The 27,244-nt window shown below is 37.6% G+C and overlaps 1 protein-coding gene across 4 annotated transcripts in view; it reads left to right on the top strand.

Moving 5' to 3' along the window:
* Positions 1-27,244, top strand: part of DCLK1 (doublecortin like kinase 1) — a 231,680-nt gene that overhangs the window by 188,312 nt on the left and 16,124 nt on the right. For 3 of the 4 annotated variants that reach the window (XM_066313169.1, XM_066313173.1, XM_066313170.1), the window contains 8 exons: positions 2,655-2,712; positions 3,441-3,560; positions 8,136-8,282; positions 13,312-13,445; positions 14,160-14,237; positions 14,880-14,976; positions 16,757-16,837; positions 23,240-23,353. In XM_066313169.1, coding sequence (XP_066169266.1) covers positions 2,655-2,712; positions 3,441-3,560; positions 8,136-8,282; positions 13,312-13,445; positions 14,160-14,237; positions 14,880-14,976; positions 16,757-16,837; positions 23,240-23,353 — 829 coding nt within the window. Of the gene's footprint in view, positions 1-2,654; positions 2,713-3,440; positions 3,561-8,135; positions 8,283-13,311; positions 13,446-14,159; positions 14,238-14,879; positions 14,977-16,756; positions 16,838-17,810; positions 18,244-23,239; positions 23,354-27,244 lie in introns of those variants that run through there. The other variant, XM_066313172.1, reaches the window with a different exon arrangement.

Below are 27,244 nucleotides of genomic sequence, written 5' to 3'. Positions count from 1 at the left end.
AAAGTCTGATATACGCATCATTTCAAAGCCAGAATTAATGGGGTGATGCTTGGGACAGAGGACTTTTCTATTTTCTTGTGAAATACAGTTCCTGTGTGCATTAGACTTCAAAGGAATAAGGTGTTAAACAAGTAGGAATGGGTCGTGCTACACAAATTCACTGGTCACATGGATACTCCTTCTCCATAGCTGTGAGATCAGTCTGTGGGCACTGGTTAGTTCACTGGTTAGTTCTATGAGCACTTCAATACATTCAGGGGCATTTTCCTCTGACGATGAACAGTCCAAATAGAAACAAAAAACCATCTCCAAAATTTTCTCATGAGGACTTCTAAATCCCATTTTGAACATCTGTGAATGCACAGGAATGCACTCTTAAATACATTTAATGCATGTAAATACAACAAAGATAGATTTTTGTCTCTCCAGTGCAGTCTAAATCACTGTGAAGTTTGCAAACGTTTAAAAGAGCCAGGGAACATGGCACCAAGCCCTGTTATGAGCTAGAGATCTAACTTTATGGCAGTGCAGTGGGTCCGGACTCCTGTCCAGGCATAACGTATTGCTTTCTTTTTGTGGTCCCTTTTTATTGTTTGGAGTGAGCAATAGGTGATGGGTGAGATGCTTGTTTCATGGTGACTTTCTGACATGGCCATGCATATTTTTTGGTGGTGGGTAAGTTGCAGTGCTGCTGACAGCCTGCGGTTCTACAGCTTTTCAGGAGAAAGGATTTGCATTATCTTAGCTTTAATTTTCTTTTTACCAAAACAAAGAGCAGTCAGAGTTGTCATCTGCTTGTTACATATCTGCTCCATCATACGCACAATTTGTCCTGCGGTGTTTTTATATGTGTTCATTTTTAACTTTCAAATACTTTCAAATTCTGACATTTCCTCACTAGCTCAGATTTCCCTGTGTCTTGGAGTACATGGAGTCTCCCATGGCCAACAAAAACCATCAATTTCCTTTCTCATGACAGAAAGGAAGCATTCCTAGGGCAACCTAGCAGCTTGAAAGAGACTGCTATTGAAAGAGGTTATATTTTGTCTGAATTTGAACCCCAGATATCTTAATTTCTCCTATTTCTTGTCCAACCTCCTCCTTCTAGTCCCAAAAATAGTGTCCAAATCTCTTCCTGTCCCCTTACTGAGCTTGGACTGTAGCCACTGAAGAGCAGCACTGGAAAGGGGTACCCCACAGGGAGTGTAGCCCATTTTGGGGGGCTGTCGCATTAAACCCCTGTGCGGGGGAGTACAGATAGGTGAAGTTTTTAACTTTTATTTGCATAAATCTTGAACAGATATGCTGTAATTTTTCCCCCAATTCTTAAACCTTCCTATCCTGTGTGATTTCATTTAATTGATGTCCTACTTGAGAAAGTTTTAGCTCTTTGCCTGGGAACAAAAACAGAATATTTTGGTGGCATTTTTGCTTTTCACTGAATTACCCATCTTTTTTCTTTTATCAAAAATTAGAGGTACATCATTGCCAGAGGAGTTCTCCATCTTTTAATATGGCAATGAAAATACCCAGTTGTTTTCCAGATACAGTGCTTTTAGTGTATTACTCACTTTGCATGTCCTGTTTGACAGACTGAGCACACTTTTAGGTACATTAATGTCTCTGTTGAACATACTCTATATCAGTTTAATGTATCAGTTTAACTACTGTGTTTTGTGAAATGAAGAATGAAAAAATGACCCTGTATCTTTGAAAGTTTTTTTTCTTAATTTTTAATCTAAAGGCGATGTAATAAACATTTATAACCTGTTTAGGTTCATATTACAAAATCAAATATTTCAGTAAGATCTTTTTCACAAATTACTCATTTTCCATCTAATCTTATAGTGAAACTGGGGTTTGTAAGCAGAGCTTTTGTTTTCATCCTTACAGCCATCTTTTGGTTTTGTAACTTAATTAAGAAATGGAAGTTGATACTATTAACTTGTCTACAAGCTAATATTTCTGTGTTATTATTTTAGATAATAGATAACTACATATATGTAGTGGTGATAAATATTATAAGGATTCAAAACAACACAGTAGTTAGAAGGAAATGTGTTCGCATCCTGAACTAATTTCTCTTACCAGAAACCTTTTTACATTTTCCCTAAAAACCAACATATTTAACTCTCCTAAATATCCTATAATTGCTGAATACATAAAAAATTATTCCAAGCACTGACCTTTATATCATAGTAGTTGTGACTGCAGATATGCAAACAAATGACTTTTTATTTTAAGTAAAAAATAAGTATTTTCTGTGGGTTGTATTTTTGTAGAATAGGAAACAAAACTTCTTCATTTTGAAAATATTTGAACCTGTGATCACTGTATGTTATTAAAAAAAAAAAAAGAAAAACTAATTACAATTCTCATTACAAAATGAAAGAAAAAGTCAAGCAATTTTTTTATTTTGAAAACACTGAAATGCTTCCATTTTAAAATAAAAAAGCTATGTCTTTTTCTCCGGCATGTATATTTAATAACTTTTGCTCAAATTCACAATAGTAGTCAAATCTAAGCTGTGTTTCTTGAAAAAACCCAAGTATTTTACTAGAACTCTTCACTACACTTGTTGTGCTCATATAACAAATATAAACTCAACTGAGAAAAATATTCACTGTGGTTGAACATTTTTTCTCTTTCCTCAGATCAACTGGTAGAGAGTATGCTCTGAAAATAATCAAGAAAAGCAAATGTAGAGGAAAAGTAAGTACAAAAAGTATGAGAACAAAAGCTCTTTTTTTTTTTTTTCAATAAATGTTTTGTGAGAGATCATTTTGAGAAGCTGTTGGTACTTGTGTCCTTCCTGACAAGTGTTAAACTCTCTTTGGTTGAAGTCTTTGCCTGCCCTCTGGAGACTCTTGGAGTTTCAGGAGAAAAGGTTGTCGTGCTGTTCTACCCCTGTGTGATGATTCTCCAGTTTGTTGGTTGTGTGTGACTCCTTTCTCTTTACCTATGTAATTATGTCCCCTAATTTTAATAATTCCAGGTGTTATAGAAAGCTGAAAATAATACAAATAATTATAATAACACTGGTCACTGTGTGTAAGACATAGGTTAATTAGGTTCATGTCAATTTTACACCAAGTGACTGTTAGCTTTTAAAATTGGTAACAAAAGGTTCTGTGAGAAGATGCTATCATGTTGTTGAATCTAAAGATTTTGCATCAGGGAAAATTTTAAAAGCTTTCACTTTTCTCTGCATCAGAAACATGTCTTTTCCTCCATTTCTTTTTCTGTGTTCCACTCTCTTTTCTTTCAGTGACCACTTTGATGTTTCTAGATATGTTCCTTCTCTATTGCTAGAGACAACATCTGTTAGTTTTTTCAAAAACCCCGGAGAATCCATGCAGCTCCCAATTCTCTCTGCTTTTTCCACTGTGAATTTTTTCCACTAACCCATATTCATTGAGGATTTTTTTTGTGTGTGTCAGGAGCACATGATCCAGAACGAGGTATCTATTTTAAGACGAGTCAAGCATCCCAATATTGTACTTCTGATCGAGGAGATGGACATGCCAACTGAGTTGTACCTTGTCATGGAACTTGTAAAGGTGAGTGTTTTGAAGTCAAGCTGCTTATTGTATCGACCATGTTGAAAAATTCCATTCCTACTTGGGCTTACTAAAAAACATGGGATCACAGAATAATGTAGAACAGAAAGGGGTCTCTGAAAGTGATCTAGCATTCTACTTGAAGATACATAACCCACTGTCAGAATTTTTTTATTATTAGCTTTCAAATATTGCAAATATTTGTTTAACTTCCTGTAAGCCACACTTGGAAGTGTTTTGTTAACAGTACTTTGTATACCAGCAGTTTTGTTTGCTTCCTCAAAAGAAGACTCTCTAAAAAGTTATAATCTGTCTTGAGGTGAATTGAAAATATACCCAGCCCAAACAGCCATAAATACAAGCCTTCAAAATACAAAAAGATGATTGGTATTTATTAAAACAATTAGTTTTTATTAATTTATGTTAAGTCAAAACATTATTAGATGTATTTTTTCTCTATTGATTTATATTAACAGTGGGTCAAACTTTCCTCCTTGATAGCAATCTAAATTTAAGGTGAAGGAATGGGAAAGTGAAAAAGAAAATCCTGCTATTTAAAGCATGGCTGTGTTCTAAAAATTAAATTTGCAAATGCAGTAATTTATATTTTGGTCCCTATTAATTTCTTCACAGTGACTTAGAGAAAGGGCTTTTTTGGCAAACAGGATTGTTAATCTAGTTTGCTCTGGTTGTAGGTGGAGGTTAGAGGGTGGTCTTAATGTAGGCACCTCACTGGGATGTTAAATAGAGCAATCCCAGGTCCGAGTGTTTCTTAAATACCCTCTCAATCTCTGGTCTGGAATACAAGAGCAGGTAGAATGAGAAGGTTTTTTGGTTTGTTCCATTATCCCCCATGCTCTGTGGCAGCACCAGTGACACCAGCCATGTTCCCAGTGCAAAGCTGGAAGCCTTTGTGTGGCTCCTGGGTTGATGCCCACAGACTTTACCTGTACAGTCTGAGAAGGTCTTGTTATCTATGAGCTCAGGCCATGCCCCATATCTTAGGAGATGGCAACATTGTCCTCGTAGGTTTGCTCCTGACAAATGCTCTATTTGGCTTGAGTTGTGCTGTGCAGCTTGTGGTCCCCCTAGCCACACTGTCCACCACCTCCAAGCTCTGAGGAAGCACACTGGAAGATGCTGGTAGCAGGGAACTGACATATTTTCTCTGATGAAAAAGTTAAATCCTAGAACAAAAGAAAAATACTGGCATTCTTATGCCATGAAACCCTGTTTGTAACCAGTCTCAAAATAATTTCCCCACTCCTTGACAATCACAGCCCTCTCTCACTCTTAGGCATGCAATGTGGAACAGCACAGCTTGAGATCAGATACCATTAGCCATCTAACACTATTTTAATCATAATTACTGCTCTATTCTATTCTGAGTGAGCTCACTATGAGATCCATACTACTGTCGGTTTTCCTCAGTGTCTGCGAGGGCTTGTTCAAAGGTGCCTCAAACCCCTTGCACAGCACTATAATCACATGTAGCCGCAGCTTTAGCCTGCATTGACAAATCCTTCATCTTGGCCCCATGAGGTGTGCTAAGAACTAAAAGCTGTGCCTTGTCTAACCTGCCAAGATGTAAGCACAGAGTTGGTTTTATGGGTGAAACCTGCTGTGCTATTCATGACTGAAAAATGTGTAAACTGTAGTGTCCAATGGATTTTTAATTGAAGTCCTACTCTTCTAAATGAGAGAGGAGGGGACAGAAAACTCTTAGAAAATGACTAGCCTAAAAAGATGTATATAAAAAACCCCATGCATTGTATTTGCTTTCTGGAGAAATCTGTTTTCTTATGCTCTTTCTTGTTTACTGTTTAATATTGCTGCACATATTTTAGCTATATTATGGAAGGGGTCTATAAGAATCTCTGTACGTATCTCCTATAGAACACTGTTGTAATAGTTTTTACTTTTATGTAGAATAATGGAAGAAATGTAGAAGAAATATCCTAATGTATAGTTGGAAGAAAAGCCTTGTTGCACTCTCTGGGCACTAGGGAAGGCATTTCTGGAAAGACATTAATTGTTAATTCACCAATTGCTGACTGTTACCATTTCATAGTGTGCACTGTTAGAATTGATTAACCATGTGTTATTGACTGACTTTTGAAGACCTGACTTTAAATCAAACTCACAGACAGGAAAGAGAGGCAAGGAGAAAAAGTTTGATAGTGGAGAGCCCGGTTTCAGTTAATACCACGCTGCATTAATTGGCAATAACGTGTTTGACATAAGTGACTGCTGCAAATCCCGCCCTCACCTCATGGCAGATAGGCCATTCATTGCTTTGTAAAGTGTAAGAAAAAACACTTCATAAATACAAATATAAACACATTGCAAGTGGTGCTTGTAAAAGGAAGCAAAGACCTGGTTTCTGGCACATTGCCTTTTTACACAGCGAAACAAAATTGTTATTCAAACCTAACAGGGGTTTGGCCAATTTAAGAAGCAAGATTTATTGCTGAGTTTCCTTTACTGCTCCAGGATATGATTTCACTTTTGCAGAAGAAAAAGAGAGATCATATCATTTACATAACAAGGTAATAAATAAATAATTGGTTACTGTAGCTCCAAGTACACTTCCTCATGTGCACAGATGATAAAGACTGCATTCAGATGTTGCTGGTCCTGTTTCACTCCAGAACAGGGGATTTAAGACCGAAATGTCATCCTGAACTCACCCCTGGTGCCTGAATAAATGATAGCAACCTGCTGTGTGAATCGGCTTAGCAGAACCTTGCAGGTTAAAGTGCTCTTTGGGGAGAGGAAAGTCTGAAAACAATTCTGCCTGATATAGCTGTCAGCTCTGTTAACTCTTTCCAGGATATCACCTCTCTTCTAACCGCAGAGAATCCCACAGACTAAATGTATTCTCTGTTTTCTTAGCAGGATACCTGGTAAGAAACTTTACCAATAACACTAGATGCTTAAATGGAGAAATTTATTCTGATTCAGATTGACTTAACTGTCTGTTAAATTGCTCTGCAGCCTCTATTTTTTTCCGAGTTTATGTTTCTCTCGTGCATGAACATTTTTCCTTTTCTTCTGACTTCAAGACAAAGTTTTCCCTTCTGTTTTTAAGGCTCAGCTTCTTTCATTCTTGCTCCTCATATCTTAGCTCAGACTCTTTTCTTTGTTTGGAGGCAGATGCTTTGCTGATGTTATTGACACTTCTTCTGAGCATCTGGAACATATTAGATAAGACCAAAGATCTGTCTAATCCACTGCTTCATGTTAAAAAGCAGCTGGTACAGGGGTTTCACAGGAAGGAGCTTAGGGAAGATAGATTATTTATCTCACATACTTTGCCACATGCTGATATCTAATACTTAGGGATCAGATAATGCCATGAAGTACATGATATTGTACTTTTGCCAAATATTTGGCCTTTTTCTCTCTAATCCTCTATCTGGTTTTGCTTGGCCTTTTGTTCTTCTTTTTCCTTGACACATGTATCTTGATGTGTCTTGAACAGTCACCAGCCGGGGCAAGAAGTTCGATGTGGTCCAGATTTGACAATGGTTGCCTGTAAGCAGTTTCCAAAAAGCTGGGATTTGCATCTACAATGGGAATAAACCTGCCCTGGCATACTTCAGCTGCAGCTCAACAATGCATAAAGTGTATCAGTTTGTTTGGTTTTTTTATGACAAGTAAAGTCTGTTTTATCAGGCTTGAGTCTTTCGTGGTCCTCTTTTTCTACCCTTTTCTCTGTAGCCATGATTCCTTGATTTTTTTTTTTTTTCTTTTCCTCACCTTCTCCTTTCCCTGGAAAGTGGAAAACTGGAAAAGTGTTTACTCTCGAGTTGAGCCGTAAAAAAACCCAGAAAATATCTTGGAGCTGTTGATAAAACTGAGAGCTGGCAAAGCTAGGTCTCCTCTGTTGACTTCAGAAAACTCCTGCTTTTTCTTTTAAATACAGTTCTCTGTGACTTTTTTCTTGATGTTTTGACTGCAGCAGGGAATTTTTGCATTGTTTTTGCAGAGTAATATTTTTTTCCTTGTTTTCAAGAAAATCCAGGTTTTCAAAGCTTTATGAGATGGAAACAGACTTTTAAAATAGGATAGCAGTGAGGACAGATAACTTTGAGTTCTAAGTTTTACTCAGAGTCCCTTCATCTTTCTGGAGTTCAGTTAGGCACTGGGCAAAAGTTTGATGTCAATCTGTTTGTGATTATTATTAAGAGTGCCAAGGCTTGATAAATGGCATTGTGACAGGCAAGTTATGTAGTCTTGCCAGGAATTTGTAGCAGACTCTGAACACACAGGTTGGCAAGTGCTGGACATGTTACAAAAGCAGCAGCAGGTGGGAATGGTTTGCAGCAGAAACTTCAGCCTCTTGGCTGACCAACTCAGCCATGCCAAATGGTTTTGAGTTATTGATCTCTTATCCTGCCATTATGGAGGATGCCATCACAGTACCCATAGTTTAGAGCTGCAAGGAAAACGTGCTGCTCCCTTCCCCTCCTCCTCCTCCTCCTTCTCTAAAAATGTTCCTTTGATCTTCCCTAAATTTTTCAGTCATTTCACAAGCAGTGTTGCTCATATCCCATGGTAATTTTGCTCCAGGGAGGAGATCTTTTTGATGCTATTACTTCCACCAACAAATACACGGAGCGGGATGCAAGTGGGATGCTTTACAATCTGGCCAGTGCCATCAAATATCTTCACAGTCTGAACATTGTCCACAGGGATATCAAGCCGGAGAATCTACTGGTAAGTGAATAATCATCTTTCAGTATTGCTGATAACTTTTGAGTGTGTGAGAAAAGGTCTGCACTGCCTCCTTCCACATGCCTGCCAAGTCCATTGCAGTCTTTTAAGTCACTGATCTTTTAAATTTAACCTTTGCATTGTAAAGCTCTCCTAAGAATAACAGCTGTCACAGGAAGTACAGTAACATAAGGTGGTATGTCTAGACTGATCCAGAGCAACAGCTGAGTTATTCCTGGGATCACTAGAAGTAAACTTCTAGTAAACTGAAGGATAATTTCAAGCTTCTCGTAAATATAGGTGTTTTGTCCTCAGCAGACTATTCTGTACTTCTGACACTGCCTAAATAATTTAGTTTTACAAGTATGATGTATGTAAATGCTGTGCTCTCATCAGGTCACAATCAGAGCATAGTGAGGAAGAGACTTCATTGTCCTTCTCCTACTGCATCTCCCAAATAATCCTGTAGCACTTTTTATTAAGCCACTTTCAGAAACAGTATAAATCTTTCTTTTTAAGACTAAATCTATATGACCCTTATCCACTGAATACGGTGAAAAACATATTTTGACAATTAGCCCTCCTTCTGAGAATTTTCCACATTTGAATGCAGCAGTTGTATCCTCCACATAGTTCTACTTATCCTGAGAAATCAGCTTCTCCTGATTATTTCACTGTTCTGAGTTTTCACAAATTTGCTGACATGTTCCGATATCAAGATGCCTCAATTCTCCATATATTCTGCAACTGTAAAACAATGTTCATAGAGTCACAGAATATCAGTTCTCTCAGCTTGTGCTCTCAGCCATGACTTAGTGCGTTTAGTCCTGCTTGACAATGAAGAGGTTTTATGGGAAGGTTGACTCCAGCAGATATTACTAAACTTCCAGGCAGTGGGATTTTTACAGCTGAAGTTCCTCTAGTGGCAGGTTCTGGGTGAGGAAGTAACCTGCCGTCATTTTCCAGAAACTGCTGTAAACACACTGGGTGGAATTTTCACTAGACACTAATGAGTGATACACCTTTCTTGGCCCTTTTGCTCCATTTTAATTTCTGTTGCTGGTGTTGATTGGTGGCAGCATGCAGATGTTGTAGCAATCCATGCCAGGATTCATAAATGCTGTTCCTGGAGTGTGAAGGAGGATCTTGGTCTGGGACAAGTCTTGCTCTGCTGCTGTCTTGGCTTCTCTGTAAATGCCTAAACTCCGTTGTTGTCAGAGTAAAAATTCTGGGGGAAAAGAGGTGGGCAGGAGGTGAGGGCAGGAGGGCATGGATTAGGTATGCCTGCTCAGCTTTTCTGGTAATTACGCACTACTGGGAATAATCACATTGTTCATATTATAGCTGAATTATTTCTAAGTGACTTTGCCAGAGTTGTGCATTGATTTTGAGACTGAGCTGTAAGGATGCAGTATTTAATCTCTTGCAGCATCCTAATTCTCAAAAGCCAGCATTTGATTCACAAATTGCATTAATTCTCTAAGGTTTATCAAGTCCTTGAAAGAAACAAATGCTGCTTTAGAAGAGTACTTTGGAACCAGCCTTACCTGAGCTCTGACCCTAGTTCTGACATTGGCTGCCTGTGGCCTCAGTGTCTCTGAACCTTTCTGCTTTTATCTTGGCTGTCAAATGGGATGTGCAGTTCCTCATGCCACAAATTTGTAGCTACTGTTATTTTCATGGCATTTACAAAACACTTGGAAAATGCCACGTGTCTCAGAATTTCTTATGCTAAATATCTTCTACTTGCCTTTTGTAGCCTGCCCTTTTCCTTGCAGTTCTTTCACCCTTCACCTAAGTGGTCATGGTGGTGTTTTTCCCTTGTTGTTCTTGTGCTGTGGCTTTCCCTCTGCTACTGTCACGGTGTTTCACGTGTAAACTCTGGTTGTGCTGTTATAGCTGGTTCTCCTGGGCACTAGTGTGAGAATCAGCCCTTTTCTCCTTTTCCTATTTATGGATGTAACTTTAGGTTTGGAGGAGCATGTCCTGAGGCTAAATAACCTCATTAGAAAGAAAAAAAAGACAACAGGGAGGATGTGCAAGGCTGTAGAAAAGGGAAACGTGGGGAGTGAAGGGAAATATGCTGCTCTGGAGAAGGAGACAAGAAGAGCATGTTCTCCTGGAGCTGCTTTATTTCATCTCTTACGGGCCCCTGGTAGAGCCTTTCCTTTCACCTCCTCCTTTGTCTCTTTTCATTTTTCCTTCTTCCCAAAAGTAACTTTCAGGCTTTGAGCTCATGTGTGAGACCAGCTCTAGATCCTGTTAATAAACATTTTTGTGTGTGTGAACCTGTCCTGTGTGCAGCACTCGTTATATTTTAACTGCTTAAATATTCCATATTATCCTCAGGGCATAAAATCCACGTAATGGTCAACTGTCCAAGATTTTAGGGTGAATACCTGTGATGTCTTAGTATTTTTGGTGGCGTTTTTTTTTTTTTTTTTTTTTTTTTTTTTTTTTTTTTTTTTTTTTTTTTTTTATTATTATTCTCTAGGGAGTCTTCCATGTTTTAATTGGAACATTTTTCATAATTGTTGCTATTTAGAACGTTTATTTTGTCAAGTCATGGGATGTCTTTATAGCCATATAATAAACCCTAGAGAACAACTTCTCTGACTGTTGCCATCTGCACTGATCACAAGAGCAGCTCAGAAAATACTGACAGTCTTTATACTAATAGGATACATATGTTGGCATACAATTATGGGTGGCTGCATTCAATTAGGGTAGTACAATTACACAGTTTTATAGCTTAGTTAAAACAGTGAAAGCACTACGTAGTGGGCAATTTGCACTAATCCCCATTTCTTTAATTGCCCTTCAGTATTTAAATGCAGGAACATATATAGCATTTTTTCTGAATAACATGAGCGTTAAATTATCTTTCCCATTCCTTGACTGGGAAGTAACAAACCACAGGTTCACAATGGGCTCTTTTTTATATGGAGTTATAAGAGGGTGGGGAAAAGTTACTTTCTACATTTTTACAAGTCAACTGAAGTAGTTTTCTAAGCAAAGTAATTCCTCAAAACAGATGAGGCAGACTACTAGAAAATACACTCTACCAAACCTTCTACATTGGTTAAATATTGCCAAACAAACCTCTTCTGTAATTAATTTCTAGTATGGATGAGTCACACAAGGTGTGGTCTATTGAAGGGAGAACTTACAGATGTCTGCCAGGTTAGGACAGCTCAGAGAGGGCTATGTAAAAGATAACTGCAATAGAATATGAAATACTAATTAGGCCAGATTCAGCTCTTGATGTCTAAGTGCACACTTTACATATTTCAGCAAGTGAATATTTAAAGCCCTAGTCTCTGGATTTTAATTAAAACTGTTGTTGAAATTAGATTTATTACTGCCATTTCAGAGAGCACTTTCTTTAGTTCCAGGAACCAGATGTATTTAACAATCTGTGTTTTGAATAAAACCATAATTGCTTTTTTTTTTCCCAGTGCTTTTCTATAAACATAACTTTTTTCTGGCTTAGTAGAAGAGAAATGTAGAAGAGAATCCATTATAAATTGCTGGTCCTCTTAAAGATCCAGTTGAATTCTTAAAATAACATAAGGAAGGAGAAGAATTTTATGTATTCTGAATGTCTGCTTGTGGCTGTATCACCTGGTAAGCAGGGATTCAGGACAGAGAGGGGTTTTCTCTCTAGACGCGACTAACATTAGCAAACAAGAAACTGGGGGATGGGGGCTGTTAATATAACTAATTATTATGAGCTATAGCAGATCTGTAGGAAACTGTGGTGAGAGGCTTCAAGAACTTTGCTCCAAGTGAACCCTTCAAGGGTCCCTTGTAGAATTTACTGTATATTTATAAGAAAAAAAAAAATCTAGGATTTTCTTCTTAAAACAGTTGTAGATAAATGTGATTTTGGATGTAGGAGTAGCTGGTCAAGATATCTATATAAAGGATTATTTTGGCTTTTATTAAGAAGTATGATACCTACTATTTTTGCACAGTTTTGCTGCAACTTGTTTACAAGATATCACTAATGGTGATCCAGGCTGCATAGAACTTTGGTTTGGCTTGCAAAATAATAAAAATAATAAAGTGATGCGTATATATTATAAGAAGGTCTCCTGTAGCCTGCTTCCATTTTTTAAAGTGCTGTTGTAAAAACATTCCAAAATGGGAAGCAAACTAGAACCTCGATAAAAGATAGAATTATATTCTAGTGTTGAATTTAGATACATTTTTGTATTTTTTATTTTAAACATTTTTTAATTAGATCTAGTCTTATAGGCACAGAACTCAGTATCTGGCATAAGCAGATGGTGGGGGATATAAGACAGCATCATAAAGTCACCATAGGACATTAGTTTTCAATGTTTGCAGGTTTGGGGACCATTCTTTTGCTCTGAGCCAGCTTTTAAAATTATGTGTTTTTTACCAATGTTTCTAGCTTCTTTTTTTTTTTTTTTTTTTTTTTTTTTTTTTTTTTTTTTTTTTTTTTTTTTTTTTTTTACGTGACTACATCTTAATCTCCCTTTGCACCCATAAAACCCCGTGAAAGATCACACTGCTGTTGTGAAGACCAGGTATTTTCTAGGTGAAATACTTCAGCCAGCTTTGTGTCTTGTGGCTTCAGCACACAGAGAAGAGCTTGGAACTGCTATCAGTACAGTCATTTTTGTATTATCTAAGTAGCTGAAGTCCCTGTGCAAACTTTTAAGGTCTCTGCAAGTAAAATGAATAAACTCAACGCTCCACACTGTGAATTGAGTAGGGAGTTGACATAGGAAAGCCACTGTTGGAAGGTCACACATTTGCTTCTGGGCTTTAGCACCTAGCAAGTGGTAGGTCTTTTGTTGGACAGGTAGCGAGATAAATCTTTCCCAAACATCCTGACTGTATTCAAAGGAAGTGAATTTTCAAAGCATGCAGAGAAATATGCTAAAGGTGAGGGGGAAAAAGCCCTGTGAGTAAGAAGGAACATTTCAGGCAGTTAGCAAGTGATTATAGCAGTTGCTTTGATGGTTTTGTGGTAAAGCTTTCAATTTTCCTCCTGATTTAGGTTTATGAACACCAAGATGGAAGCAAGTCCCTGAAGTTGGGAGACTTTGGTCTAGCAACTATTGTGGATGGACCTCTATATACTGTCTGTGGGACCCCAACATATGTAGCTCCAGAAATCATCGCTGAAACTGGGTAAATCACTTGCAGTGGTGGTACATTGATGTGCACTCAGCGGAGCACATCCTTGCCCTTGTTCCAGACTGGAGTTCTTGCAATTAAGGTTTTTATGCTGCCTTTGGTTGGCTATGATGGAGAACCTTGGCTCATAGAACAGTTCACATGGAAAGGAGGTCTGGAGGCTATCTTACCCACACCAGCTCAGAGCAGGCCAGCTTTGGAGTTATATTGGTCATCCTCTGACAGTTCTTGGCCTCACACTTTTCAGCTTAACACTAAGTTACTAACTAGCCATTTGCAGGTACAGTGGAAGTAATTCTGTTCTCTAGAGACTGCTAACTATCATTCACTTAATTCTATTTCATTATCACGCACTGTCCTCTTCTGATTTGTTCCACAGAGTAAATACCTGCTGGCTTGAGCAGCTTGTGTCACGTTTGCAGACTTCATGTTGACAGGCATCACTAACTCAAGTTAACTCAACTTGAATTAGTTAACCAACTGAAGAATACAGCCCAATGTCTTCTGTGCACTCACACACTCTGATCTAGCGTAATTTTAAGATATAAATGTAAAAAATATTTGATAGCAGAAAGAGGATTGGTATGTAGACAAAGTTCAGATGGGAATCTATAAGAAATTATTAATGATTCTGAACATGTTTCCTCTGTTCTTGCACTGTAGTCTGTAAGAATCGGATGTCACTAACCATGTTTCTCACACTTCTAGATATGGCTTGAAGGTGGACATCTGGGCAGCGGGTGTGATTACTTACATCCTGCTCTGTGGTTTTCCTCCATTCCGTGGGTATGGACTGATGTCTTCAACCATCCTTGTTATGTGAATTAGTCCCTGTGCTCCTTTCACATTAAACAGAGAGATTCCCACTGGTAGAAGTTCTCTGCTCATAGGGTTTGATGCTTTTTTTCTGTGCTCTGCATAGTGTGTTACACAAGCCCCATAAATGTCTGTGATTTTATGGTAAGATCTGTGTCTCATGTTTGTTTATTGTAGTTTAAACTTCATTGCATTGCAAAACAAGAGCCTTCATTACAGGTTCTGCGTGCCTTTGCCTGAGGTTTTAAATACACTGTGAAATAACTGTCTTCTTTCATGGAGAAAATGCAACATATTTTGTGGTTGGTAAAAGGTAATTAAAATGTAAGCCAGTTAATAAGGACATGTCAGATATTTTATCCCCTGAAAGCAATTGCAAAGTTGTGGACAATCTTAAAGACAAGCAGAAAGAAAGAGTGCACCAAATGCACTGTGTTTTATGATCTCACCATTAACACCCATGGCTGCATGTTTGGGGCAATCAATAGCTTCCAAAACCATACTAAGACATGAGCAATTAAAAGCAATTTTAAGAAGTCCACTGAAACCACATCTGAAAATAATTTCTCTTTGGGTTTTGTTGTTGGTTTTCTTTGGTTTTTCACTTTACAGAAGTGGAGATGACCAAGAAGTGCTTTTTGATCAGATTTTGATGGGACAGATGGATTTTCCATCTCCATATTGGGACAATGTTTCTGACTCTGCAAAGGTGAGTTTTATAGTAGATGGTATTTTCTTCTACAATATTTTTTGCAGTGGGAGTACCTAATACACGTTGTCCATTCACAGTTTATATTTGACATGTCTTATACATCTCCTGCTGCACTTATAAATTCCTCTGGGTCATCAGTTATGTTTTGTTTGGTTACTATGTCAGCCTGCAGGTGGTTCTGAAATGGACCCCATTCTGAAATGGACAGTATATCTCTATGATTTCTCACACAACAGAGACACCAGCAGCCCTTATTAATTAAGAAAAAATTAAAGTAATTCACTTCTTAGCTCGAAAGCTCCCTTATACTTTGCTTTGTATGTACTAATGAGGGGGACTAGGTAGCAACCTGGAGCCTTTGAACATTATCTAATAATATTATGGGAAAGCTGATTTCCCTTATTAACCCCATTTGATGTTATGCCTGTTTTTTATTTCTGTCAAAGAACCAGGCCTTCCATTGCCTTATTGTTGCAGAATGGTATGAAATACAGACTTGTTCTGGTCACAGCTCTTGACCTGCAGTTGTTGGTGTTCTAAGGCAGATATAATTATTTAGAGATACAGACCTTGACAGAGTTCATTATACTTGCAGAGCAGATCAGGTTTTCAGGTTTTCAGTGCACTAGAGGAACAGTTTAACTCAAAGATTTTCTATGGATCTGGCATTCACTACAGTCATATGTATAAATATCTGTGAACAGAGACATAATACATATGTGTATAAAAAAAATCATATGGTCATTCTGTAGATAAGTGCTTACTTTCAGTCAGTTTATTTCTCTAGTCTGTAAGACAGATCTATGAAAAGCTATATTCCTGTTTCCTTCAGTGACAGTGTTTGATTAATTACAAGTAAAAAAAAAAACAGTGAAATTTGGAGGTGAATGCACGTAATGACAGTAGCTCTGAATCTCCATTCTTTGGAGAGTTACATCCTGCTTTTACAGGTATGTGGGGGGTGATTAGGACTAGCATTTTAGCCTGCAAACTAATGAGGTGAATGAATGAGATACGTAGAGTTGGAAGTCCTCTAAACCAAATCATTGTGTTGTAGCAGGCATTATTTCATAGCATCATTAGTGGGAACCCTGCAAGTCCTTTGCTAGTGGATTTTCCTGTGAAACTCCTTCTGCCAAATAGATCTGTCTAAAATTTGCAATTTGAAGCCTTAGCCTATCTATTTAAGTTATTCTTGTAACTAAGAATTACTAGCTTTTGTCTTTGGTAATGCACCTTTATTTGCTGTCATATTGCCATCCTGTTTCCATGCACTCCACTCTGTGAATAAAATAATGTAATTGCAGAGAAAATCAGAGGATGAAAAATGTTTTAAATGTTGAGGTTTTTTTAATATCTTCTATGTCATTTATACAGGAGTTTAAAATAAAACTATATTTGCTGGCTTTTTTGTTCCTACAGAGGAATTGGCTTTTTCTTAATGGGAAGCTAACCTAATTTCATGGGATCATCTGTTTTGCACATTATGTATTAAGTGCTTTTCTCTTAAACAGTGGCTTCAGAACTGTAACTCAGAACTGTCTTCTAGCTTTTCAAGGTACTGTCAGATATTGATTTAAAAGTTCAGCTGAGAGTTCATCAGTTTATAGTTTTTCTATGTTTTGAATAATCTTAATATATTTCTGGAGTCAGTAATTCATTCTCTCTTTGAGAACGCTTACAAAATCAGTTACAGAGTTCTTAAGTGAATAAAATATTGATTTGTTCTTTAAAAGTGTTCATTAAAATTCTTTAAACCCTGTATTCAATTTCTCAGGAACTTATCACAATGATGCTTCAAGTAGATGTAGATTTGCGATTCTCAGCCTTGCAAGTTCTTGAGCATCCATGGGTTAATGTAAGTATTTTCAGACTTGTAGATGCTTTTTGCAATTTGGCAGCTTTGAGCTCTTTTCTCAAAGCCCTTGAGTCAAGCCCTTGCTGTGCCCTTTGGAAGCCAGCACATTCTAAAGATGCCACAGATTTAACTGGAAATAAGCTGGGTTACAGGCTGGTTTGGTGTATTGTGTACCTTGGAGTTTTCACTATTTTGTGTGTGCTCAGCTACATTTTCTCTGAAATGGACTTTCAACAAATCTCAATCCTATTTGATAAATGTATATCTCTAAAACTCAGCTTGCAGGTTCAGGGACACATTTTGTTCTCCTGAGGTCAGGTGGACTCAAAAATCACACAGTCATGATAAAGGGTTACTGAAATATTGTTCATACTGTTAAGCCTACTTGATCCAGAATGGAACAGGGAAACATTTAAAATCATATTTAGCTTCTGATGGCATTTAAGATTTGGTAATTATTCCAGACTACTTAATATGTTTTAAAATATTTGGAGGACAAGAAATGAAAATTTGGGACAACCTATATTCCAGTTCAGAAGAGACAATCCAGAAAAGAAACAGAATTGAGATGAACAGTGAAAAAAAATAAAGAAGAAATAATGCTTCGTTTTGTTTGTTGCAAGTTTGAGTGTGCAGTCCTCCCTGAAATAGTCTTCAGTCCCTAAGCTGCTGTAGCCAAAATCCATTTCTCACTGAAACCTATTCTAAAAATTCAAATATACAATCACCTCAGATATAATTCTTTTTATGAAAGTGTCCTCCATATAGTCAGACAGTTAATTATTTACCAAGTTCATGCTTTAAACTTGGAGGGTTCCCTTATTACCCAAACCACTTTTTTTAAATTGTAAATGATAATAACATACCCTTCTGTGATATATGAAGAGTAGACCCAGGACAATGTCTGATGAAAATCACCTCATTTTGAAGATGACATTCAAGCAACTGAAACATTAATTTTCCTTGGTGCCAGGAGCTGTCCTTGGGCATAGTGTTCTGTCACAATTTGCAATGCCTTGTGGTGATTGAGGGGTCTCTCTGTATCCATGGGAGGAGGACATGTGGAGTTTTCTGAAGTACTGAAGAGGAGGAGATGGAAGTGACTGATCAGAAGCCACAGAGAGACCATGTCACCCACAGTATCAGCCTGCACACTGCTGCTGAGATTACTGAAATGGCACTTGCTTACACCATTTAAGGAAGTGGTCATTAATCTTCCACTTTTTTCTTAAAAATATATTTGAAATGTTAATGCTACCCCCAGATAGTTAATAAAAAAAAGTTGTTTTATATGTGCTTTAGAAAGCCTTTTTAGTGTGATGTGTAAAAAAGAAGAGGTGCAACTCTTTGGCAGTAACCTGGTGGTGGTGGTGTAAAAGTGGCATGAGGATCTGCTTCCCTGCCCTCATTAGTTACTGCTGGTGAGGATAGCAAAGGAGAGGGGCTGGGGGCTAAAGATATTTAACACTCCAGAGCTCTGCTAGAAAAGCTGAAGCACCTTGGCAAATTCCTGAATTTCTCTGCAGTAAGTTAACTTGCAGAACCCTTTGCCAGAAGGTATGAAGAGAACTGGAATACATGGACTCAAAAGAGAATTTAATACATTTATGGAGGATGATCCCACTGGTGCTTATTAAATATAGTGGTCTGGATAGAACTCTTGGCTCACAACTCTTGGTTGGCATGAACTAGAGAATATACCAGAGAAAGGTCAGGATCTACTTGCTTCTATTAAATATACTACTTCTTAAAGAGTGACTAGAAACAACATGTAGTGATCAATTCATCTTTGGTTTAGCTCTGCTGCACTTAGAGTTTTATGCTGGTAATAATTCTCTGCAATCAAAGCCTGTAGCAGTTCTGTCTATAAGTAAGTGAAGCAAATATTCCATGACAATTCTGTAGTTCCTTTTTTTCTGCTGCTTTTAACAACTGAAACAAATCACTAAAAATAGTTCATAATGCAGATCAAAACTGCTTTTGAATTCTCTTATGGCCTCAATATATTTTTTCTGGGAGGAAAAAGGCTAGCACTGGGACCAGTTCAGAAAAGTGCTTTAAAACATTCCAAACATTGCTCCCATTTCAAGGCATCACACATGAAAGCACTTAATACTGGGCATCAAATTAACAAGATGACACTACAATCCTGTTCACATCGGAAGAAATAAGAACACGGCTGAGTTGAAACAGGTGCTTGAATGGTTCCATGAGAAAGGGCACTTCCCTGAAGTGTGTCTGGGCAATATCAGTAGATAAGCTAGCAGGGGCAGCTCGTTGATGCACAGAGGCAGAATGTACAGTGTCAGATCCAGCTACATATCCCTCTGCTATCACTTGCTGGATCAGCTGCAAATCTGTCACTCACCCTCCCTGGACCTCATTTTCCCAGTTTCCGAACAGGGAATTAATACATTCATCCCTGTTTACAAAAGGCTCTGCAATCTATGTGTTGTAATTACCTGAGCAATTATGCGTATACTGTCTTTCTGAGAAGAAACGGCGCATGGAATTTTCACCAACACTCCATTTTCACAGGTAACCTGCATAAATGCTTTTCCATGCTGGAATTTACTTTCTCTATTAGTTTCAGCTGGGATAGAGCTCACTGCACTTGCCTTATTTCAATTTTGAACCTATTCGTAGAGTGTTAGATCTGCAGCTAAAATACTAGCTAGAACAGCTGGCTTGAAAAACAGGCATGTGTTTTCCTTGACAATTTTAAGAAACGTTTTCTCTCTTTGATCAAACCTTTGATAGAAGTGTTGTAACTGCTTACACTGTATAAAACCATTTTGTAGATTGTAAATAACCATTCTACTTTATAGCTGCTTACTATGTGATTACTTGGTAAATTGCTGAGATTCCTGGAATGTGCTTTGACAGTTTCAGTAGGAGCAAACCCTCATTTGAGTTTAAAATTTTTGCTATAAAAATATCTGGAATCCTCTTGGAAACTGCAAAACATTGTTATGGTCAGAGTCAAACCAGTAAAGCAGTTTCAATGTGAATAATATCCCAGCTGTTTTCAATTCAAAAAAACAAAACCTAAAAAGATGTTGGCTACATGCCACTGCCACAGATGGAGATCTTGAATTCTAAATGCAGTTCAGCAGCAATTCTTTGCCCCCTCCATTTAGTTTATTTGGAGTCATCTCTGCTACGCAGTACCCTTAGACCTGGAAACAAATCCATCAGTTTATACATCCCCTACATGGACCCCAAATCTTTACTTTACCTGCTCAAAATTTTTTTTTGCAAAGCAAAAGAATTATAAACGGGGCAGGAAGCTTGAGGTCTGGCATTTTAAATTTTACTGTTATTGATAACCTGAAACAAGTTACAGGACAAACACATTCTTTTTTGTAAAAGCAGTAAATTTTTCCTAATACATCACTGAGCAGTGAATGCTGAAAGGGATGAGTCGCATTTTCTAAATCCTTTTCTGTAAAAATAATCAATATAAAATGTGTGTTGTTGCTGGGGGAAGATGGCACACACCAGCCTAAAAAGAAGTAGAGAACCTGGAGCTTTTATATTTTTCCCTCACCATGCCTTCCTTGGAAATTTGTGCACAATAGAAATAAATAACCAAGAAATAAGTAAAAATAAGCTAAACATTTGTAAGAAAATTGATTTAAGAATACATTTCCTATTTTGCAGCTGCACTGCTTTTGGTAACACCCTAGAACACTGCACCAAAAAAAACTTCCTCAGAATCCTTAAAGGAAACAGTGTCCAAAAGCTTTTCCAGAACTTCTATTTACTCTAATTTACTGCTGTTACTTGTATAGTGATCTATTCTTCTGATGCTTTTAGACCTGGAAAGTAAAGCTCTTGTGACCATTTTGTGAAATGGATCTAAGTGCTTCAGGGCAGTAGGAGTCTGGGAATCCTGAACTTCATTACATCTTTATAACACTTCTTTTTACTTTGAGTGGCAATGTCTCCTGCCACAGAGAACAATGCAGATATGAAACCAGTTTGTATCAATTACTGGAATTACTCCAAGACATTTTATCTCTTTTTTATAGATTCTTATTTTGAATTCTTGCAAATAAACCATTGTAGTAGCTGATAAAAAAACCAACCAACCAAACAAAAAAACCCCACAACAACAACAAAACCATAAAACACGATCAAAACACCCCAAAACAAAAACAAAAAATGTGTTAACTTTCCAAGCAGTTTATATTGTCTATGTGAAAACTCAAATTTTGGGACAGAGTTTTCAAACTCTTTTGACTGCTCAGCTTCTGAGGTGTGCACAGATGAGCTCTTCTTTCAGGCTGTTAACAGTCAACATCTTCTGAAGCTCATGACTTTAAAATTCCCAGATGGAACAGCAAAAATCACTGGTCACCCTTAAAAAAAAAACTTGTGATTAATGCTAAAGCTGAGAGGAAATTCTGTGACCCTAATCTGCTGCCAAAAGCAAAGACTTCAAATAGGGGAAAGGAACAGTTGACCTCTTCAGGGTTTGACATCCCTCCAATTTCAGCAACCCAATGAAATTCTTGTCAGCAGTGTTTACACTGTTCTCCAGTTCTACAACTTAACCTGCTGATTCTCATCAGTTTGATATTTGATGGGTGAATTTTTCACTTGTTACCTTTTAAAACTGCAGAGCAACTTGTTTTGTATTTAGTTAAACAGCTATCATCTCTCACCCTCAATAGCTATCTATTTTATTGTTGACTGAAGTAATTCCAGGAGCCAGTTTAATATATATTGATTTGTTCATAAAGCATGTTTGGACAAAAGAGAACTACTAAACATTAAATGGCACCAACAGTAGTAATAAAAACATAGTAAAAATAGAGGAATCCTAATATATCCCTATGCTGCATCTTAAATTGAGCTGGGAGATATTTCATCTAAAAGCTGGAGCCCAGACTATGTGTCTGTGGTGTGTTGCCCCTGGAACTGTGGGTGTGGTGCTTCACCAACAAAATATGACCACAGTATTGGTAACTATTGTCTTCTCTGTAATTTAGTCTTTTGACAAGATGACATGAATGCTTGGCAGACTTTCATGTCAAGAAGGCCAAGAAAATGATTTTATTTTTCTTCCCTCCTCTCGTGAAGAGGAGTTCACTTTACAGACAAGCTTTCTTCTGGGAAAGGCAAGGTCAAGGGGAAGCAGGTTATTTTTAGGGGTCATATACCACTGAGCCAGGACTCCCCAGTGCTAGACAATAATCAGCTACTGGGTTGTATTGTTTTGTTTTGTGTTTTGCAGCTGTGTGCACTTGACCGTATTTTGCCAACTGAGACATTTTGTAAGGGGTGAGTAAGGGATCTCTAAACACAAACTCCCCAAGCTAAATAAATAACAAACCCTGCCAACTTCCCTAAAATTCCCATATGCTCACTGAACTTGTGATTTACAGCAGCAGCTCTGTAACTCTTTAAGGGCACTCATATGTCTGGAAAATTAAAAAAAAAATATCCATCGTCTCTCACTATTCTGATCTTGTCTCATTTGCCTTTATTCTGCTAGGATTTTTCCTAATTGGAGTTTGAGAATTATTTCAGCTGTTTATACCTAGAATCACCACGCAGCACAATAGGGATTACTATGGCATGTGGCCTGATCCCTGTATATTTCGCTTGTTCTACATTTTGTTTCCTATTCTACCTATTCTGCATATTAGTTGCCTGAAATCCTGCCTATTCTGCTAGTGGGGAATCCTCACTGAGAAATGTGCTTTTTGCACATTTTTCAGGCATAAGGATCTTTTCTACAATTTCTAAAAAACCCTCCTCTTTTCCTGGGCTTGAAGTCTGCAGACGTGCAGAGCCACAAACTCTGTTCTTTCTGCTGAAGTTTCTCCTCAGCATGGAGGATGCCAGCATGCCTAGGCACAGATGTCCATGTTTGCTCTGCAAAGTGGGATATCTCAGCTGGGAGGAGGAATGTCCCAGCCCAGCCTCCTGTTTTTGTAGTATCTTGGATGCTTTTTAATTTTGAGGTCATTATCATTAAATTTATGTGATGAGTAAACAGAACCTTAAGCACATCTGAAATCCTCAGGGTTTGACATATTAATGTGCATAAAAATAATTGGGTAGTGGTAATTAAGATATGGTAGGAAGAAAAATGAAATGTTTAACAATTATTAAAAATGAACATTAGCCAAAGTTTGAGAAGAAAATATTGGGTAAAGAAGAAGAGAGAGACTGCTTGGTGATATGTTCATCTTGTAAGTATCTTAAATATATTGATAGAGACAATGATTGAGTCATTAATGATCAATGATCCCTATTTATGATTAATGATTTTGATACAAATATTCTGTAAACTTTTCTGTATTGATGGGACCTATCAGAACCACCTCACAAATCCTTCTTTTTTCGTCTTTCCTCTCTGACTTTTTATTTTGCTTTATTTATCTGCAGGATGATGGCCTTCCAGAGAATGAACATCAGCTCTCAGTGGCTGGAAAGATAAAGAAGCATTTCAACACAGGCCCTAAGCCGAACAGCACAGCAGCTGGAGTTTCTGTCATAGCAGTAAGCATCTGAAATACACAGATCAAACAGATTTATGTGCCCACCAGACAGTTATATGTTTAGGACACCAAAAGAAACCAGAGAGGGTTAATCTTTAGATAATTGTAGCATTTAATTGATATAAGCATAGTTAGACTGGTATCCTGCACAGCTCCTTTGATTCTCCTTGTGAGTCACATTGTTATTTAACAGCCCTAGGAGATACAACTGAACACACAGTACACAGTTACACATTTTACCAGAAGGTCAGTGGACCTAACTCCAATATAAATTAAACAATTTGAACTGCGGGATCATGACATTTTACTTGGCAGCAGACTCATCGTAGGGATTTAGGACACACAGAGACTGTAGCAGGACAGCACCACTTTAAAATGGAAATTGCTTCAAAATTTAACTGAAAATCTGTATGGCAGCCTAAGCCTCTCCTCTTTGAAGACATGAAAGAGAGCTATGATGCCTCACTGCTGCCTTCATGGTTAACATGAGTCTAGCTGCTTCAAATTTAGCTGGGCAGCAGCATTTTACTGTAGTACCACACACAGCCTGCTTCCCTGTCAACAGAAGTATTTAATGGGGTAAAGACTTAATGGAACTTCTTGCTGCCTTCTGTCACGTTGCAATTCCAGTGGAGCCATTCTAGGTTTGAACGTGTCGGAGTGTCTCAAACAAAGCTTGGCAAAAATTTTGACCAAGCTTTACTGAGGTTTCAATGGCATCCTCAGTGGACCATACACCACATAGGATTGTATTTTTTCCTCACAGATGAACATGTGTATGACATATACATGGACACAGGATATATTCAGCATATGAAGAGATAATTCATACTAATGCCATTGAATAGTAACATTCACATCCTTCACATTTTTGATACATCTGCTTGTGTTCGTAAGCTTTCCTTTATTACTCATAGTAATGTGAACACTCCAAAGAGTCACTAAAAATGTGACATGTTAAACGTAACCATTCCCATATCAGATTACTCAGTGTTCATTCCCAGCCTCCATAAATTGCAGGTGGTGTGACTGCACATGTACACTTTCTTGTACTGTTTCCACTTTCATGTTTCTCAGCTCAGCCCCTCCAGTGTTGAGTTAAATCAGCATGAAGTAAATTCAGCTCAGCACATGCAATCTGGCTCACAGGTGTGAAGTGCTTGTGCAGCAAAATGGATACTCTCTCAAAGTTACTTGGTATAAGTACTTAAAATTTCAAGCTGTGCCTCTCATATTTTTTCTTTACTCTTTCCTACCGTGAATGTCTTCAACATGGAAGCAAGTTGTTCCTCATGCTTTTCCTAGATTTTCTCAGTCATCAGCTAACATAGTCAGCATTTATTTATTTTCATTTTTAAGCAATAATACTGCAGCAACTCTCCCACAACTAAAACATCACATACCCATTGCTCATCTGAACTGCAGGTATGTTCTTTGTAGACTAGCTGAAACCGTGTTCCTATTGAATGGACTGCCAGCACGCTTGTCCATGGGAATTACTGCTCAGATCCTCCATGCTAATGAATTCAAAGCTTAAAAGCAAGAAATTATGCCTCTATCCTCATCCATTCCTTGCCTCCTTTATGTTTTTAATTTCCCTGTCCTCCTCTTTTTTTTATTTGCCCCAGTTGCTCTGCCAAGGAATTGTTTGCAGCAGTTTAACACCTGAGTAATGAAAAAGGCACTGTAGTGAATCTCTCCACTGCAAAACATCAGGAAATAATGTGTATGATTAATTATATTATTAATGGCTTTTATTTATCTTTTAGTGTTTGGAAATTTAACAGATTATTTTTAGTGATCATCTCTGTGGGCAAACTTCATATCCTGATACGATTGATCCTGCAACTTGGCCTATAAAGTAGAAATGTTTAGAAAACTTTACATAATTCAGAAAGAGGTTTGATTATGGGAAGAGATGGGGAAGTATAGACTTCTTTAGTGATTTGGTAATGTTTCAGAATGCCAGATAATTTCCATTTATGAATAAATTAATTTTGTTTTCTGCAAAAATATGTAAAAGAAAGCCAAAAGCAAAACAACAATGTCTTTAAATGTTGTTTGTGCATTTGGAAGCCCATTTAATATACATTTGATATGCATGTCACCAGGGTTTTATGTTTGGAAATCTCCCTTTAACTTTGAGATCTCAAATAAGCTAAAAATTAAATCCTATTAACAAAGAATGCTCTAGATTTAGAACTTTCAAATTATGTATAGATTCTGTAATATAGTTTGTCATTAAAGACATGCACTAACTATATTTGCTATAAAAATACTGGGGGGTTGTGCCTGCCTGTATGTTTACATACTTCTTGAGAGAGTGCTTGTGTATGTAATATATAGAGTTGCCTTCTATATATTATATAACACATCTGTGTCTGTGTTTGTGAAAATGTGCTAATATGTGCTTATATTTCTATGGCTTACTTAATAGTGTGAAAGATAAATATTATCATATATTTTGAGTATTATAACTCTGTTTATGTACAGAGCTCTCTAATGTGTGGTATTTAGTTCTTAGTTTGCCCTCACGTTGGTATGATATGATACTATTTGCCTGTTCTCTCTGGAAGTAAAAAGTAACACACCTCAAAGATCTCAAGGAGTATTTACCATATGCACCAATTAAAACTCTAATATGAAAATTAAGTTCCTAAAGATGTGTCTCTGGTCAGCTTGACTGAAAGGAAGTTTGAAGCCACATGTGCTTTGCATACAACCTCTGTGGCTACTGCTTCCTTCAGCAATGTCCAAATTGCATTGATTCCTTTGGTTCAGACTTATGTCTGCTTTATTGATGTGGTAACCTCAGTGAAAGTTGTCTCTGTCTATCCAAGGCAGAGACATCCTACTTCTCGTGCATGTGTCCAGACTTCCAGTTTGTCCACATTTGAAAGGATTCATCATTTTGGACAAAGTACCTAATGAACATGTGCATTCCTAGGAAAGCAGTTCCTTTGCTGATGTAGTAGAATGATTTCTCAAACAAAATTAACTATACAAGCAAGGACACTTTTCTGTTGATGCAATAATGCATCATTAAAAGTTCTGCCAGAGTAACTATGTCAGTTGGGAAAAAATTCCCCTGAACCAACATAGCTTTGCCAGCAAAATTTTAATTGGAGAGCTAGTTTTTAAAACAGCAAGAGAATTAGTAAGTCCCTAAAAAACACTGCTTGCTGATGAGAGAGTATGTAGGAGAAATATCACTTTACTTGCCCTGTTCCAAAACTCTTGTCAGAGGCGTTGACTACCGGCCTCTGTGGGAGACAGTTTGGGCTAGTGCCCCTCAGTCTGTGTCAGAATGGCCACGTTACTGTTAAACATGTGCCAAAATATTTGCAGGATCATATTTCTCATACAGCTTTTCAATAGGAGCAGTATTTTCTAGTTCCGTGATGGTGTTTATAAAAGGTACTGCAGTAAAAACATATAACCAGACTTACATTAATTAGTCTTTTTAAAATTTGGGGATAGATTTTATTCTTCAATTCTTCAAGAATGTCAATTCCGTTTATTTTGGTTTGGCCACAAAACAACACCCTTGTGGCTGTACCCTCTGGGTTTTAGTGACTGGCTAGAACAACTAAGAGCACAAATGCCTTTTTGAGAATGCTTCTGCAATCCAAAGGTGTGCTGTAATTCCTTGTATGAACCGAGCATCGTTTAATATATGTCCTTGTCTGAAGTGCTAAATCTTAGCCTGTATGTCATCACTTTGGTGCTTGTACTTTTGCCAGTGTTAAGACAGAAGAAAAGACAAAACTAATCTGCTGTTAAGGTTGTATGAGGCCTCTGTCTTGGCAATGGGAGTGAACTCCAGCTGGAGATGCAGAGTAAACAAGTAGAACAGAAAAAGGGAAAAGCTGCTTAGAAAGTTGGTGCAGCT

Source organism: Sylvia atricapilla, chromosome 2 (genome assembly GCF_009819655.1).
Source record: "Sylvia atricapilla isolate bSylAtr1 chromosome 2, bSylAtr1.pri, whole genome shotgun sequence".
Classification (NCBI taxonomy): Eukaryota; Metazoa; Chordata; class Aves; order Passeriformes; family Sylviidae; genus Sylvia; species Sylvia atricapilla.
The sequence above is the reverse complement of the archived record's forward strand: the minus strand, read 5'-3'. Positions and strand labels throughout refer to the sequence as shown.